Source organism: Ruditapes philippinarum, unplaced genomic scaffold, assembly GCF_026571515.1.
Source record: "Ruditapes philippinarum isolate M1 unplaced genomic scaffold, ASM2657151v2 ctg3755_1_1_1_1, whole genome shotgun sequence".
Taxonomy (NCBI): domain Eukaryota; kingdom Metazoa; phylum Mollusca; class Bivalvia; order Venerida; family Veneridae; genus Ruditapes; species Ruditapes philippinarum.
In genome coordinates this window covers 30,186-45,872 of record NW_026852410.1, presented here as the reverse complement: position 1 = coordinate 45,872, position 15,687 = coordinate 30,186, and the positions used below count along the sequence as shown (strand labels likewise).

Genomic DNA, 15,687 nt, shown 5'->3' with positions numbered 1-15,687 from the left:
TTTAAATTCTTTGAACAATTTTTAAAGGTGACCACCAAAGGAACATTCCTGTGAAATTTGGATGAAATTGGCTTAGTGGTTAATGAGGAGACGTCATTTAAAGTAAAAGTTTACGGACGGACGGACGACGGACGGACGCCGGACGAAAAGCGATCACAAAAGCTCACCCTGTCACTTTGTGATAAGTGAGCTAACAATGTGCTTGTTCAAACATTTAATTGCCAGTTGAACATAAAGTGTCCAAATTTAAGTCGAAACTTGTGTCAGTTTTGTTATTGGCGATATTTAATATCTTAGTGCTATTCTTTGCGACGGTCGCTAAAATTGTATTAGAAATGACAAATTAAAGTATACATTTACATTGATCAATAGCTGTTTGACGTTGACGTATGTGATATATACAATATCAAAAATAAACACTGAGCAAGTTCAACACCCAAGTGTCATGTAGATGACAATGAAATTTTACTAAATAGCAAAACTATCGTTATAAATATCTAAAGTATTAGAGCCTATCGGGAAACTATGTCATTCTAACATTTTCACATCTGGAATATTTTCATCACACCTTTATTACGAAGGGTCATGTTAAATGCAATCTTCAATGTAATTTTATAAAAATAAAATCTCGTTACTTTACTGAACAAAAATGAAAGTCTGGTTTTTGTAAATGAAGGAATTAACAATGCGACAGTTCTGGTCAATCGAATGACATTCTGATTATCAAAACTTATTGGGCTATAAAGGAAGTGATTTGTATAAGCCTGCATTTCCTGCAACATTTCTTTGATATATTCATTGAAGTTTAGGTACAGAACATTTCTACTAAAGAATAATACATTTAGTTCATGCATTACGAAATATACAATTTTGTGTCGAATCTGTAACAAAAGTACGATTTTGTTATAATTTTCCCTTTAAATTGGGCTATAACATACCTTTTGTGAGCTTTACCTTTTGAGGTATATGCCAACATCGTTTGCCATCGCATTTCACCATCGTACATCGCAGGTTAGGACGAAATAAAAAATCACGATTGTCTAAACGGAACACCATACAAATGTAATCTATTTAGTGTGAAAATAATTGTCTTTTAAGGTAGTACACCCCTAATGCACTATCTCCACTTTGAAGAGTATTCAAATAGGCTAGAATCACTGTAAAAAGTATTGAAACTGAGGGGCGTGGGTTCAAATCCCAGAAATGGCAACTTTTTTTTTTCTTTCTTTTTTTTCTTTTTTTTTACATTTTTTATTAATCACTCAGATCACTAATTGAAGAAAAAAGTGTTTCATTTTAATAATATAATTATCATTACATATTAATACATATTAAAAACATTTCGTTTAAAAACAATCATTTTGCTTATTTAATTTGTTACCAAAATGTCATTATTTGTTTCTTAACAATGAGCAATAGGAAAATATTTTTCATAATGATAATATTATAGATTATTTAGAGTTCTCTCATTTCTGAAAAACCCCTTCTAATGGCAAAGTTTTAGTTCAGAAAAATGTCAATAACTCATAGACCACACGGTAAATTTTGTTTAAATTTTGCATACAGGTGACATTTAAGGCATTTAACTGTCCTATTTTGTCAATTTTACAGTTCCTTATAGTGCCCATTAAGGCTGTTCTACCTTAATACTATGTTTACTATTTTCATAATATATAACTCAACATTTGTTAAGGATAACCTTTTTGACATTACATATTTTAGTCTTATTATCATCATATTAAAGTCGTATTTCCGCTACCGATACACCTGTATGGGGACCTCATAATCGTGTACTTAAGTTATCGATTTGTCATGCACGATAAGCACGTGGAAAAGCATACCCATAGAATGTTGGTGTTTTATAGCCATGTGCGTTCACGTTAATGCTTACAAATAGCAATACTTGTCTCGTTTTATTGTAAATCTGTGTCCGAAATTAACAAAGCATGGCGAATCGACAGGTTAGTCGTCGCCTTAGTGAAGATGAGATGAACAGGGGTATTGGAATGTTCGAGGCAGGGCGTTCACAAAGGCACGTTGCCCATGTCCTTGGAGGTATCCCAGAGAGTTGTCTCCAGGACGTGGAACCGATTCCAAATGATTGGAAATGTCTTGCAGGGCCACGCCGGAGGTCGGAAACATTTAACAACTCGAGCCCAGGACCGATTTATTGTCCTTCAGACCAGGCTCCAACAGTTCTCGAACGCTACGACCTTACTTTTCGAATGCAACTGGTGTGCGTGTAAGCACGCAAACTGTAAGAAACAGGTTGCATGGTGCTGGATTGAGGTCACAGAGGCAAGCAATAAATGAGTGGACCCCGGTCCACTTCACTGATGAGTCAAGGTTTTGTGTGGACTTCACGGACAGACGGCCTAGGGTTTGGAGAAGTCCAAATGAACGCTTAGCTCCAGAATGCGTTGCAGAACACGAACGTTTTGGCGGGGGTTCAGTCATGGTGAAGGCGGAAATAAGCGCTCAGGGGAAAGAGACATACACATCATTGAAAACGGTACACCGCGGCAGAAATGTACGTCAATGAAATTATCTTAAACGTCCATGTACGTACGAACGCTGTCGCAGTCGGTCCTGATCTCATTCTTGTGGATGACAACGCCCGTGCACACAGAACCCACATCACAAACCGATATCATATCTTAAGGAGGCAGCTATAGTCTGCATGGATTGGCCAGCGCGGTCCCCGAATTTAAATCCTACTGAGCATGCTTGGGATACACTGCAGAAAGCAGTTTCTTCACGCAACATCCAACCAACAACAGTTCAGAAGCTAAGACATGCAATCATAGAGGAATATACCCAGATTCCTCATCACAAGGTCTGCATGCTCATCAGCAGCATGCGGCTGCAAAGTCAAGCCGTAAGTAATGCCCGCGGACATCATTCTCGGAATTAAACACCATACGCCAACCATTTCCTGATTTGCATGTTTTTTTTATTCCACTATGTGATCTCCAAAATGTTAATTTTCGTCCAGCACACTCTTTTCGGAACAGGTACACGTCAAGAAACACTTCCATTTTTTATTATTTTAATAAAAATCAATTCTAAAAATCAATGCCAAACTTATGATATTTAATTCTTTTTAATCAATTTTCACATTTATTACAAATACACAAAAGTAACGCACTGAAGAAAAAAGTGATCCTTAGCAAATTATGAGTAGTATATAATATGAATACCTGGTGGGGTGTATATATAGAAATGCGTCTGTTTTCTTTGATTGTAAAGCCACATGTTCAACAAGAAAATTTGATATATGTTCGTTTGATTTGTTTCGTTTTTTCAGCCTATACATTTTCTTCGTTAAATATTGCGCATTATCTATTGTGTTGACCCCTCGCAAACTTTGTCTTCTAATTATTTAAACAAAATCAAAGTCATATACGTACTAAAATCAGACATCCCCAGGTGCATACAAGGTTGAGTATAAAATGTTGCTCAACTGAGCTGTGACGATAACGATACTACTCAAATAACATTCGTACATAACATAATTATACAGTCCAAAAGTCAAATATTTCATACTTCTGTGTGAAGTGAATTTGTTCAGGTACGCAATTTTACTAACATTATATTAAAAGATAGTAAAATTACAATTTAATATGTTGAAACAAATAGTTTAATGTAACGGATTGAACTTAACAAATCTATAATTATTAAACAATCATAACTGTATTACAACATAAAGACGTGTGTATTAAAGACGCGATTGCTTTCATATTATCATAGGATAGCAGTTCGGAATGTAGGGACAAATAGGCTCTATATAATCCTATCAAACCAACAATAAACTTTGAATGTAATTCTTGAAGTTACATTTGATGATTTGTATTTAAACTTGAGACATAGAAATGACCAGAATAATATGTGTTTAAAGGGTTCGTTCCCATGTGAAGGTTATAACATTACTACGAGTTAATATGTATTTAAATAAAACGTTAGTAATTCCATAATGTTTATTCTATCATACGAACTCTTAAACCCTTAAGTACTATAACTTTATATCAATTAATATTTTATAAGTCACTCCACACCTCGTATCAGTAAATTAATATCACAAAGTTAACCTACATAAGAACATAATTATGTAACTTTATCTTTAATAGATAGTGTATGTCACAAAGTCAGTTGAGCACTCATTTTACAACCGCATTTTTAATCTAAATTAGTACATCATTACAATGTATATATTTAATTGTTTACATATCTAATATTTTTAACAAAATATTTACAGTAACTTTCTTTTTATATTAAAAATTTTTACATCTTTGATGATTTATTCAATTTTCTAGATTAAAATGATGAAGGAAAATTTGCTCGTAAACAATATAATAAGTTTCATTCGTCGTATGTATGTTAACACAAATGGTGATGTAAAATACTCAAATTTTCTTTTGATAACTATTGTTTGTTTAAGATAGTACCTCCTGTACTTCATCACAAATGCAATATCATAGAGAAATTACTGCTTCCTATTGAAATTTAATTAATTGAATATCAATATAACTGTCATGATTGACCAGGTAAATGTATGAGCCAATCTGATTAATGAATATGTGATCAGTATAGTTACCAGAAAGATCTTGGGTCATTTTGCTGTCGTTACGAAAGTTATCAAACGCTTTAGACAAAATAGTAGGACTTTATTACTATACTATACTGTACTATATTTTGAGGCATTTTTCCTGTTATCAACTCTCGTACCAATTTTTCTTTGAATTAATGTATTTTGGAGGACCAAGAAGATGAATAGCTTTTACATTCATTGGAGATAGGTTGTCTTTTCTTTAGAATTTATGTCTTGTTTCATAGGATCATTGTTGGTAGTTTTGCTACGGTTTTTAAAAGTTCATTTTGAATTAATTAATGATAATTTCTTCGTTTTATTTATTGCAAATTTCGCGACCTTACTCTTACAACTGAGCGAGGATTCTGTTAACCCATTACTTCATATACACGCCTTTTAACGCCTTTTTCACCCCCCCCCTTTTTGTTGTCTCAAATGATGAAAAAATGCCTTATTTAGGCCCCAAACACTTGTTTTTGTTTGAGAAATGTTGTTAAAAAAGTGACCTCTTTTTCGGCGCGGCCCCCCAACCAAAAGATACATCAGGGGGTTGCCAGAAGGGGGATGTACCCCCTTCTGTTTGGGGGGTTTGAAGGGGGGCGGAGTCCCCCTCATCGCCAAGAAAAATTTTGGACTTGTGAGAGGCTGTAAATGACCCCAGATTGATCATAAGGTAACGTGTAACCAACGCTGAAAAGCATTTGACTCTATCTCAATCCATTGAGAAAGTGCAGCACTTTGAAATCAATTTTGATGGAAAAAATCAACGCAAAATAGTGATTTTTGGCAATTTTGAGATGTCCCCTCGTTGCCATGGTAACAGAAAATTTAAGCCTGAGCATGTTGTTGCAAGTGCAATGGTCCAGTCAACATTTGTGCCAAGTTTGATTAGTGTTGAAGCAGTTTTTATAGTATTATAGCAATTTGAATTTGTAACGGGAGACTTTTCAATGAAAACAGCCATTTTTCACAAAATGCTCATGAAGTAATGGGTTAATGAAAAAAATAAAAAAATCTACAAAACAACAATTTTTCTTCAAATTTATATGACAGGCCATGTTTAAACATGAAAAAACGCGATTTAGGGTAATTTCAAGTATTTTCATCATTTTCAGTTAACCCATTACTTCATATACACGCCTTTTAACGCCTTTTTCACCCCCCCCCCCTCCCCTTTTTGTTGTCTCAAATGAAGAAAAAATGCCTTATTTAGGCCCCAAACACTTGTTTTTGTTTGAGAAATGTTGTTAAAAAAGTGACCTCTTTTTCGGCGCGGCCCCCCAACCAAAAGATACATCAGGGGGTTGCCAGAAGGGGGATGTGCCCCCTTCTGTTTGGGGGGTTTGAAGGGGGGCGGAGTCCCCCTCATCGCCAAGAAAAATTTTGGACTTGTGAGAGGCTGTAAATGACCCCAGATTGATCATAAGGTAACGTGTAACCAACGCTGAAAAGCATTTGACTCTATCTCAATCCATTGAGAAAGTGCAGCACTTTGAAATCAATTTTGATGGAAAAAATCAACGCAAAATAGTGATTTTTGGCAATTTTGAGATGTCCCCTCGTTGCCATGGTAACAGAAAATTTAAGCCTGAGCATGTTGTTGCAAGTGCAATGGTCCAGTCAACATTTGTGCCAAGTTTGATTAGTGTTGAAGCAGTTTTTATAGTATTATAGCAATTTGAACTTGTAACGGGAGACTTTTCAATGAAAACAGCCATTTTTCACAAAATGCTCATGAAGTAATGGGTTAATTGACAATTGTCTCGTTCAATATGTCATTTATTTAAGGAGCTAAAAGGGTGATTTTGGTTTGAACTGTCCACTTTTGTTTTAAGTACTGACCGTCCTTAAGTGGTGTTCCTCTATTTACCTTCGAACGTATGTCTTGTTTTCAGATAATAACGTAGTTGGTAACATAATAAGTTAAAAGTGAAGTAAAAGTTTTTAAAAAAAATGCAACTTACATTTATCACTTTTGAATCCACTTCCAGGAACCAACCAGTACTGGTGTCATATGAAGAAACATGGTCGTGACCCATGATCCCTTGGTTGAGAGGCAGAAACCTTGACCACTAGATCAACCTATCCTTCATTAATTCCTTAGTATTTCAACTGTACTTTCTCACATATGTTGTTCCGTCTACGGTACTTTTATTTATCTTGTTCTCCGTTTTCTTTAATACACTACATTCATAAATGGTTCCCTTACCATACCTTTAAAAAATCTAAACTTTCCGTATTTTAATTACACCTATGGTATTAGAATTGAATTTACAAGGGATTCTCGTTTGAGTTGTTAACTATGATCGTTTATTGATTCCATTTTATTTCTGCTTTTTCTTTGATGTCCCACTTGATAACGTATGTGGGGAACGTAGCTCTGTCTTTCTTAGTTTTGGTTTCATATTAAAATATATATATATAAATGTGGAATTACTTGCATTCAAAATGGCAAGACTGAAACTAAAAAAGCCATTTTGAATACAAAAAAGATACAACTAAAAAACAACTGCTTAAGATAATTATCATATATTTTAGACAATGTATGACGACCAAGCTAAACAAGAGAATCTGTATGGGCAGTTGATGAACGGTGTTGTTACATCGGTGCAATCAGAAACTATGTCTAAAGAAGCGGAGAATATTCGCAGTGCAGTACTTTTCTATTTAATGAAATGGCTTGATGTAGTTGAAGAAATAAATCCTCTGTTTAAAGTCAAAGAGTTAATTGGAGTTGGCAGTTATGCTGAGGGAACGAAGATAATCGAACCTAATGAGTTTGATTATTTAGCTGTGATTGATAATTTCTCCAAGCCAGGTCTGCTTAGTATAGATAGGAAGGCATCAAACTTCAATGAAGGATTAGTAAAAGTCAAAGTTAAAGACGACAATCTAAAGTCTCGTTGCAGCCAGCTTTGTAAAAATGGCCACCTACAATGTTTTCAGCCCATAAACTTTCCTGACCTGGGTGAACATCGATTTGGTCATGTTTTTCTTTTGGCTCTTAAAAAGTTCGTTAAGAAAACAGGATTACAAATGGGACAAGGAACTGGCTCCCCAACATGTTTGTCATGTAGGATCCATTTACCAACTATAAACAACATATCCCTTTTGTTTGGAGGAGCTGATTACAACGCACCTAATGTGCTTATTTATTTTAAATACAAGGGAAGAAAGTTAACAACTGATATATCCCCAGCAATTAGATATTATCAACCTGAGGACTGTTTTCAAGGCGAAGACAGCGTAAGTCCGGTTTTTGCAGACCTTGTTCTTAGTCGTAAATCGCTACTTTTAATCGGAACACAACACGAATCTGATTTTAGAATAACAGTCACCGAAGCTGAAGTTGAATACATAAAAAGGATGATGAAACCGGAACACAAGATCATCTATATATTTTTGAAATATATAACAAAATTATACACGGACATATATACTGTTCATCCATTTACTTCATATATGCTGAAAACGGTCTGTTTTCACCATGATGCTAGATGTGAAGTTCAGAAGATATCAATAAGACACTGTTTTGAATCAGTAATAGAAGATCTAATGGTCTGTACTCAACAAGGATTTGTTATAAGTATTTTAGATAAGCATATTCATCTTAAGTCAATAAACGTTGGCTTTTTGATTTATGAATATAGAACAAGTATGTTAACAGATATAAAGAAGATGTGTATTTTGCCTGAAGGTATCAAAACAGTCGACGCCTTTCATGAATTTGTTGGAGGTTTCGCGCTGAAAGAGAAACAGAAAAGAGATAAAGGTATTTGTTGTACAACATATTATAATTTGATTAAAATCAACTCCTAAATAATTCGGACCTGACATCCACCCATGGGTTGTCACCTTGTTGTGGTCTTTCAAACATCCAATCATTGGCGGGCTTTTAATATTTTGAAAACGATGCGGTTTCTGATTATAACCTTTGCGAAACCAATACGAGTAGGTTATTTTCTTTATTCCGAACAAACTAGGCGTTGTCCACATAGCCGACAGGTTAACTGACAAAACCATCATTCCCATTAAAAAGTGACTCTCTTATTTCCAGCTCATTTGTTAAAAATTACTTCAAACATTTTATTTCTAACAAAAAAAGAACAACAATTTGTTTAACTTTCACGGATAACGGTATTTTTATACTTCTTTTAATTAGTAAAACCGGCTTGATTCCAAGGTTAAAAATAGCTTTCTCGAAAATCCATTTTATCAAGGAGGCAAAACATATACGGTGGTCTTCAGATCTGCATGGAATATATAAGTTGATCTAAACAATAGTCAGATTGTATAATATTATTATTATTTTACAAATATTGCAAAAATGTAAATTACGTTGATGTACATTATTAGTTAGTGTTCCATTGTCTTCGAAGTTGTTCCTTTCTTTATAATTCAATTTTCAAAAGTAAAAACACCAAAGGCAAACAGACTTACTCACCATTAATTTGTGAATCACCATTAAAATGACTGTTGTTTGCATGTTACCAAAGACTTTATATACTTTGTCTGTGACAATCAATATTAACCAATCGCTGCTAATAGATCCAGCAACGTGGACAATATATTTCCATAAGAGACTGTAACTGTATTATCCAAAATATAACCTAATATTGAGCAGTCGAGTGCGTATTTATTGTCGAGAATAAAAGTTCTGCAGGAATACAAATACTAATGACGTCTACTGCTAAAAATATATAGTGTTTGGTAAAATGGAACCTTTCAAAATGTATATACAATCTCATACAAGCTGCAATATAAAATAAAATAAACATATTGATTGCTTTGCTGTATTTGGTTATAGATTAAATAGTATCTAATATTGTTCCGTTATATAAGGTTTATGTTTTGAACTCATACACAACCTGAATAATTATACAAGACTTGGCGGTTGGCTCATCTAATATAAATACTCTTTTTTATTTATTGTAAAGATAAATATTGATAATATAATATAAAATTTATATTTATTTCATATCATAAAGAAAGCGATGACAAGCGGAAAAGGAGAGAATCATCTGAGGACAGGTTTTATGAAAACATTCAACGGGAAGTTTCCAAGTTAACTGATATGGGATTCGGGACTGAAGAAGCCGAGGTTGCTATGAAGAGAGCTTTAGATGACCCAGCATTAGCTTTGTTAATACTTAAATTCGTATGTTTATGTTCCTTTTTGTCTTAACAAAAATGAGTTATTATCGTTATGATACGATTTAAGTTAGATTTAAGGAGAATTTTCAATATTGCATTTGATGCAATGATGTATATTTTTCTTAAATAGAATCAAATATCTTGGAAAAATGTAAAATATCAATTGAAGAATGCCAATGAATTGTCGAACATGTCCTTGGTAAATGTTATTACAATTAATATCAATAACAAATCGGTAATGCTTTTTCCGCATAAGATAAATCGACATAACAGAGGTCATATTTGTTATTCAAACGGAGAGTAGCACAGGCTTGTTGGGGGAAATCATAAGTGGTTCAATATCATTGATAGAATGAGTTAAAGAAATGTACTTTCATTGATATTGAAGGGTGATGAAAATATTGATATAATATAACTGACTATATAAATGAAAGAAATATAATGATATTAAATTATGATTGTATCTTAATTGCTTTCATATATGAAACAATTTAAAACAAAGTGTATTTACCTTGCTAAGACATATTATACATCCTGGACCGAAATAGAAAAGATGAATTTAATCTCTTTTTTTACTAATCCTGGTTTTAGAAATAAATTTTCTGATATACCATTTACATTATTATTAACTTAGAAGTATTTGATGTATCATAAAGACTACCGATTATTTTACACTTTGTTATAGTCTATTATTTTCAGCTTTGAAGTACTAATGATTTATCTTAATACTTTCATTCATGATTTATAATTATGTGATATTGTTTCTTATTTAGAATCATGAAATACCATGTAATATATAACAACAAAATATACTGAAATAAATTATAATTCTCATGCTGATTGATTTTTAGAAAACATTATTGATGTAATTACTAAAATAAGTAAAATATGATTGATGAATGATTCTTGACAATTAATTGATACAATATCACTAAAAGACATGTTACAGTAGTTGTATTGACATTGTATAGTCACGAAAATCAAAACTGATATATATTTACAATCGTTGTAATTATATTATTATTGTAGGACGCTGAAAGGCGAAAAGACAAAACGATAATTGAATCAGATGTTATCCTTCCTGAACATCGTCAACGAGCTCCGGATCAGTCTTGTGTTCCATCAGACTCTACTGATGCATCAATAAGTTCAATAGGAGAGTCTCTACGTGATACCATTATTCAACATAACTGTTCTACCACGATCTCTGAGGAAATAATTTATGAACGACAAAAACATTAAAACATGCTAAAACATTGACTGCGAGTTGAACATAGCATTTAGACTGCAGTAAAAATTGAACCCTTTTACAACTGGACAGTTTGAACAATTGAATATAATGCAACGTTCGCTAATTTTAATCAAAACTGAACAAATCGAATGGCAATTTAAAAGCATTAATTTGTCAAAAAATAATATTAAGACGGACATTATACAATAAGATACTTATATCGTGTACTTGTGAGATATGTATCGACTCTGTAAAGGTCATTTTGTGCTTCTTAACTTTAACTCACTCAGAAAGACATGAGGTGTTACTTAGTGTATAATATAAAGCACAAGCGGCCACAAAAGAAGGACCATAACGGCCTTTCATGAACGAATCCAGTCTTTTGCGGGATTCGGACCCATTTAAACCTAAGCGGAAGCGGGGAAGTAATTTAAGGTCAGCGACCATAACCACTTGGTCATGAAGGCCATATCATAGAGAACTATGTTCAAAAAGATAAAACGTTATAAACAAAAGTGAGAAAGACTACAGTTATTTTCTTTCAATTCAAAGAGACTATTCATAGCCGATAAGAAATGAAAAACTTTTCAAGTATGATTATTAGGTCTTGTACTCGACAATTTTGTCATTTAACATCAAAAAAACACACTGCAGATGATCACGTGATGATCAGGATATTAAATCGTTCGGCCATTGTACTCATTAAATTTGGTTCGACCATTGTACTCGTTTATTACAAGGATAGACAATGTTTTTGACGGATAAACTTGCAATTGTGCACAAGATGTCATTGCTAATTGTGCTCAACATGCATTTCTTTTACTGAAAACAAAGCATTTTAGTACCTGTTCGGTCATTGTACTCATCACCCAAAACAACTTTTTTGACTTTCAGGCCTAAACATAGGGAGCTACAAAGTAACCAATAACAGAACAGTACGGGGATTTTTACCCGGGGTTCCGTGCAGCCTAGTTTTACATATAAATTTAACGTTAATTGTATGCTTACCTCAATTTCACTGCTTTAACCGAGCGTATAAGCAGCCATTTTATTAGCCCATTGTACGATTTGGGTCACGTGATCCTCCGCAGTGATACAGTTGCCTTAAATTCTTTTTCAAATTTTAAAGAACGACAGTTGAAAGAATCTAATTACGAAAACGTTTATTCTTTGTGGAAGAATTTTCACAAAATACCAATAGAACTTTGACGTGCAATTACTTTAAAAGAGATTTAAGTGTTTTCACGCATTGTTTTACTTGGGTCATACGCCGCTATTCATGGAATGGCACGAAGTATAACTTTGCAGGTTCAACGATGACTGCCGTATGAATACATCTGTGGATGTTTCTAAAATAAAAAATTCACCATTTTCATGATTAAATGTTGAAGTCTGCTTATTAATAAGCCGGTACTGGGGGAGGCGTGCACGGTTACTTGCATTTTCCAGTACCGTTCATGAACAGGCTCAATCAAACCAATCTGAAACATTTCAATTTGTTGTTTTGGGGATTCTGTATTTTTGTTGTTTAAAATAAATTGATATTTCGTTATGGTAATGATAAATTTATCATTGTAACACGACCCGCATTTTTCCCTATTGAACATAGAAGAACAGAAAGTGTGTGTTATTATGCAACAGATGCAGATTCCTCGCAGCCAAACTCCAAACAGTGATGTTATTGAGCGATAAAATCACTGTTTGGGATATATTATTTCTTAAGTAAGATACAGTCGCAAGTTCTGCACAAATCACAGACAGATGAAAACGCGCTACGAAGAGAAAAAACTAAAGATTGCGCTATACGAAAGACATCACACTTTTAAATTTTATGTAAAAGAAAATAAAGTATTTATCTTTTGAAAAGAGTATTCATGCAAATTTGCCATACCTTCACATCTTTTATCATTTCTAAAACTTGTTGTTTTTGTATATATTTTCATCCATATACATGTATTAGCATTGAAATCTTATTACATAAGTTATCAAGACGCCACAAATCAGTTTAAGATTATAAATTTGCTCACAGATCTACTTAAAACAACAAACAAAACATTTAAGATTGCATTTTATGTTGCTGAAAAACATTAAAAAATATTTATGACTTTTTTGGGAATATTTATAGTGCTGGTTTTGCTAGGTTAACTATAACGTTTGTAATCTTTACAACACTGCATACTTAAACGGTCAATTTTCTTCGGTTAATTAAAAAGTTGTATAATCCTTTTAACAAAGGATATTTACACGTACACTTTTCTTTTGTAATTCATGACATATGTGTACTCATTACAGTACTGCACGATTACAAGTTTGATTTTCATTTGTTAATCGTATTGTTTAATTTATCGGTATAATAACTACAGGGTTAATTTCCATTGATTAAAAATGACTTTTGCGTAATTGTTACAATACAGCATGTTTTCAAAATCAGTTTTCATTTGTTAATCGTAATGTTAATGAAATTCTGATAATGCTGCACGTATGTTCAATCAACTTTCATTGGTCATCCGTGCTGAGTAAAGAGATAATATCAATAAAATGCTGTTAAAGATATTAATATATCATCAAATAAAGGAAGCATGACTATCACATTAGAAACGTATTGGCCATGGAAAAAAAGTGTTTGTTATATGATATATACAAATGCATTTCTTGTTTGCTTTGGTCACATGTTATTTAAAAAGAGGCAGCGTTGTATTTACTGCTTATCATTTGTAAGTTTCATGGATTCCAAACTTTTAATGATAATATGTGCGCTCAGCGATTCTAATTTTGTTTCTTGGTCTTCTTATGCTTTTCCCCTTAGCATTCGTCATTATATGTCATTTTAAGAGCACTTTTCGCTTAATAATTTCTATCAAATCTATTAGAACAAAGGTTGCAGGTTGCAATGTTCTTTACGATGAGCAAGGTGTTTATAATGTCAAGGTAAAAAAGGGGACAAGGTGTAATCTCACCTCATCGTAGTATAAAACTACTGTTTTATCCTCCCTTATTTCAGTTTTCTTGGCATTACCAAGTTTGGTCTTTGTACCAAATCAGACTTTTCCTTTGCTTGGAAGACAACTACATTCGTTTTAATTATCAGAGATTACACTCTGTTTCTGAACAACGTAGTAGATCGATTTTCAATCCGTATTTACTCTGAGGGTATTATTGATATGCCGAGGACGTTCCGATTGTCGAAGGTGTAAGGCGGATTTTTCTAGCTTGATTTCACCTGAGATACAATTTCACATGTTTAAGGGAATTTGCTTTTAACCTTATTGTCATTGTTATTGGAAGAATAATGCGATTTCAAAAGACAATTTGTTAGCAATGTTCTTATAATTTCTTTACTTACCTGACATGCCCTTGCTTTTTTTCTAAGTGAAACCAATCATTTCAAAATTAAATTTCCTGTTGCCAACTGCTAATGAGGTGCAACAATGCGTAGGACGGTACACCAGCTACCGGTGCTATGATGAAAGTTATATTCCAAATAACTATGCCGAAATGTTTGGTAAAATTCCAGTACATTTTACCACTTGAGTAACAAAATTAATCAAGAGTTGATCTTGTGTTGACCTTTTGTCAAATATTCTGAAATTGTCTCTAAATGAACGATTTTGGTCGAGATGTTGTTTAAATGCGATACATTAACAATCATGTGATCTACCATGGTACACATTGTCTCGTCAAGTAACGACAAAACTGTTTGTTATTGTTCACTTATTAAAAAAAGATCAGTTGCTAGCGTTTAAAAACCTTTATATAGATAAAGCTGTCTAACAGTACTCAATTCCCGGTTAGGGAAGAAATTCATTTTACCGGACCGTCTTCTCTCCTCCTTCATTACTTACAGTCCTGGTTGTAAGTTTCTATTGTCTTTTGTTATTCAATGATGACTGCACTTTCAGTCTACCTAAGGGAGTACCTAACAATTGCTTAATAGTAAGTGTCGGTGGCGATTTTATAGAAAACTGCATTTACAAGGAAAACCTCCTACTACAATTCTATTTTGAGAGACCAAAACATATAGATTTGTAATATGACAACAGACATTAATTGAAATAACAGATTTACTTTGGTTAGAGTTTACTATATCTCATACAGTCCAGCCACTTTCCTTGAAACAATTTACGATCAGAATTTTCTCAGACTTCCATAGTTCTGTCTCATACAAACTGTTGATTGCTTCAAGGAATTTATCAATAACATTTCTTTACAATCGCTTACTTAACACAAACACGTGCTAATTTTACACAGCATATAAACTAATTTGTATTAACACCTATATCAACATGTAAGTACTCAAGTTAATGATTCACCAAGAAAAAAAATCAAACAAACAAACACAATTCTTTTTCTTTGGTCATAACTCGTCTGTAAAATGAATAATTAAAAATATCTTGTAAGTATTATATACCATTTTGCGTCATACAAAAACATTATGCCCTCGTTATATATTGTAAGGCTTAAAAATATTATCAATTTATTTTGTTTTCAGCAAGTAAATTATTTATTTAGTCACATTTTCACATTTATTTAAAATCAGTAGACTGAGACCGCATACGATTAGAGCAAATAAAATATTGATAAAGTATCTTCTTGCTTACTGGTGTATTAACATTTATTGCATGTTTATTAAATAATTCACATGACTTTCTATCAAAAAAAAACTTGTTCATAATTTTTATATTTGTTAATTCTAGTCCCACGTGGAGGAATTAAA

The 15,687-nt window shown here is 33.0% G+C and overlaps 2 protein-coding genes across 2 annotated transcripts in view; one reads left to right on the top strand and one right to left on the bottom strand.

Annotated features, from left to right (window-relative positions):
• The window catches only part of LOC132759584 (hepatocyte growth factor-like), a 91,799-nt gene that overhangs the window by 72,441 nt on the left and 3,671 nt on the right, over window positions 1-15,687 (bottom strand). The window lies entirely within an intron of this gene.
• Window positions 7,128-12,519, top strand: LOC132759501 (uncharacterized). Its single transcript, XM_060751286.1, has 3 exons — window positions 7,128-8,360; window positions 9,577-9,746; window positions 10,772-12,519. The coding sequence occupies exons 1-3, from the start codon at window positions 7,130-7,132 to the stop codon at window positions 10,982-10,984; spliced, it is 1,614 nt and encodes a 537-aa protein (XP_060607269.1). The 5' UTR covers window positions 7,128-7,129; the 3' UTR covers window positions 10,985-12,519.

What these genes read in the sequence shown, in the direction of transcription:
- LOC132759501 (XM_060751286.1), top strand. Translation starts at nt 7,130, where the DNA reads ATGTATGACGACCAAGCTAAACAAGAGAATCTGTATGGGCAGTTGATG. An exon ending in GAAACAGAAAAGAGATAAAG is followed by an intron (nt 8,361 to 9,576) that starts GTATTTGTTGTA and finishes CATATCATAAAG; the next exon opens with AAAGCGATGACAAGCGGAAA. An exon ending in CTTTGTTAATACTTAAATTC is followed by an intron (nt 9,747 to 10,771) that starts GTATGTTTATGT and finishes TTATTATTGTAG; the next exon opens with GACGCTGAAAGGCGAAAAGA.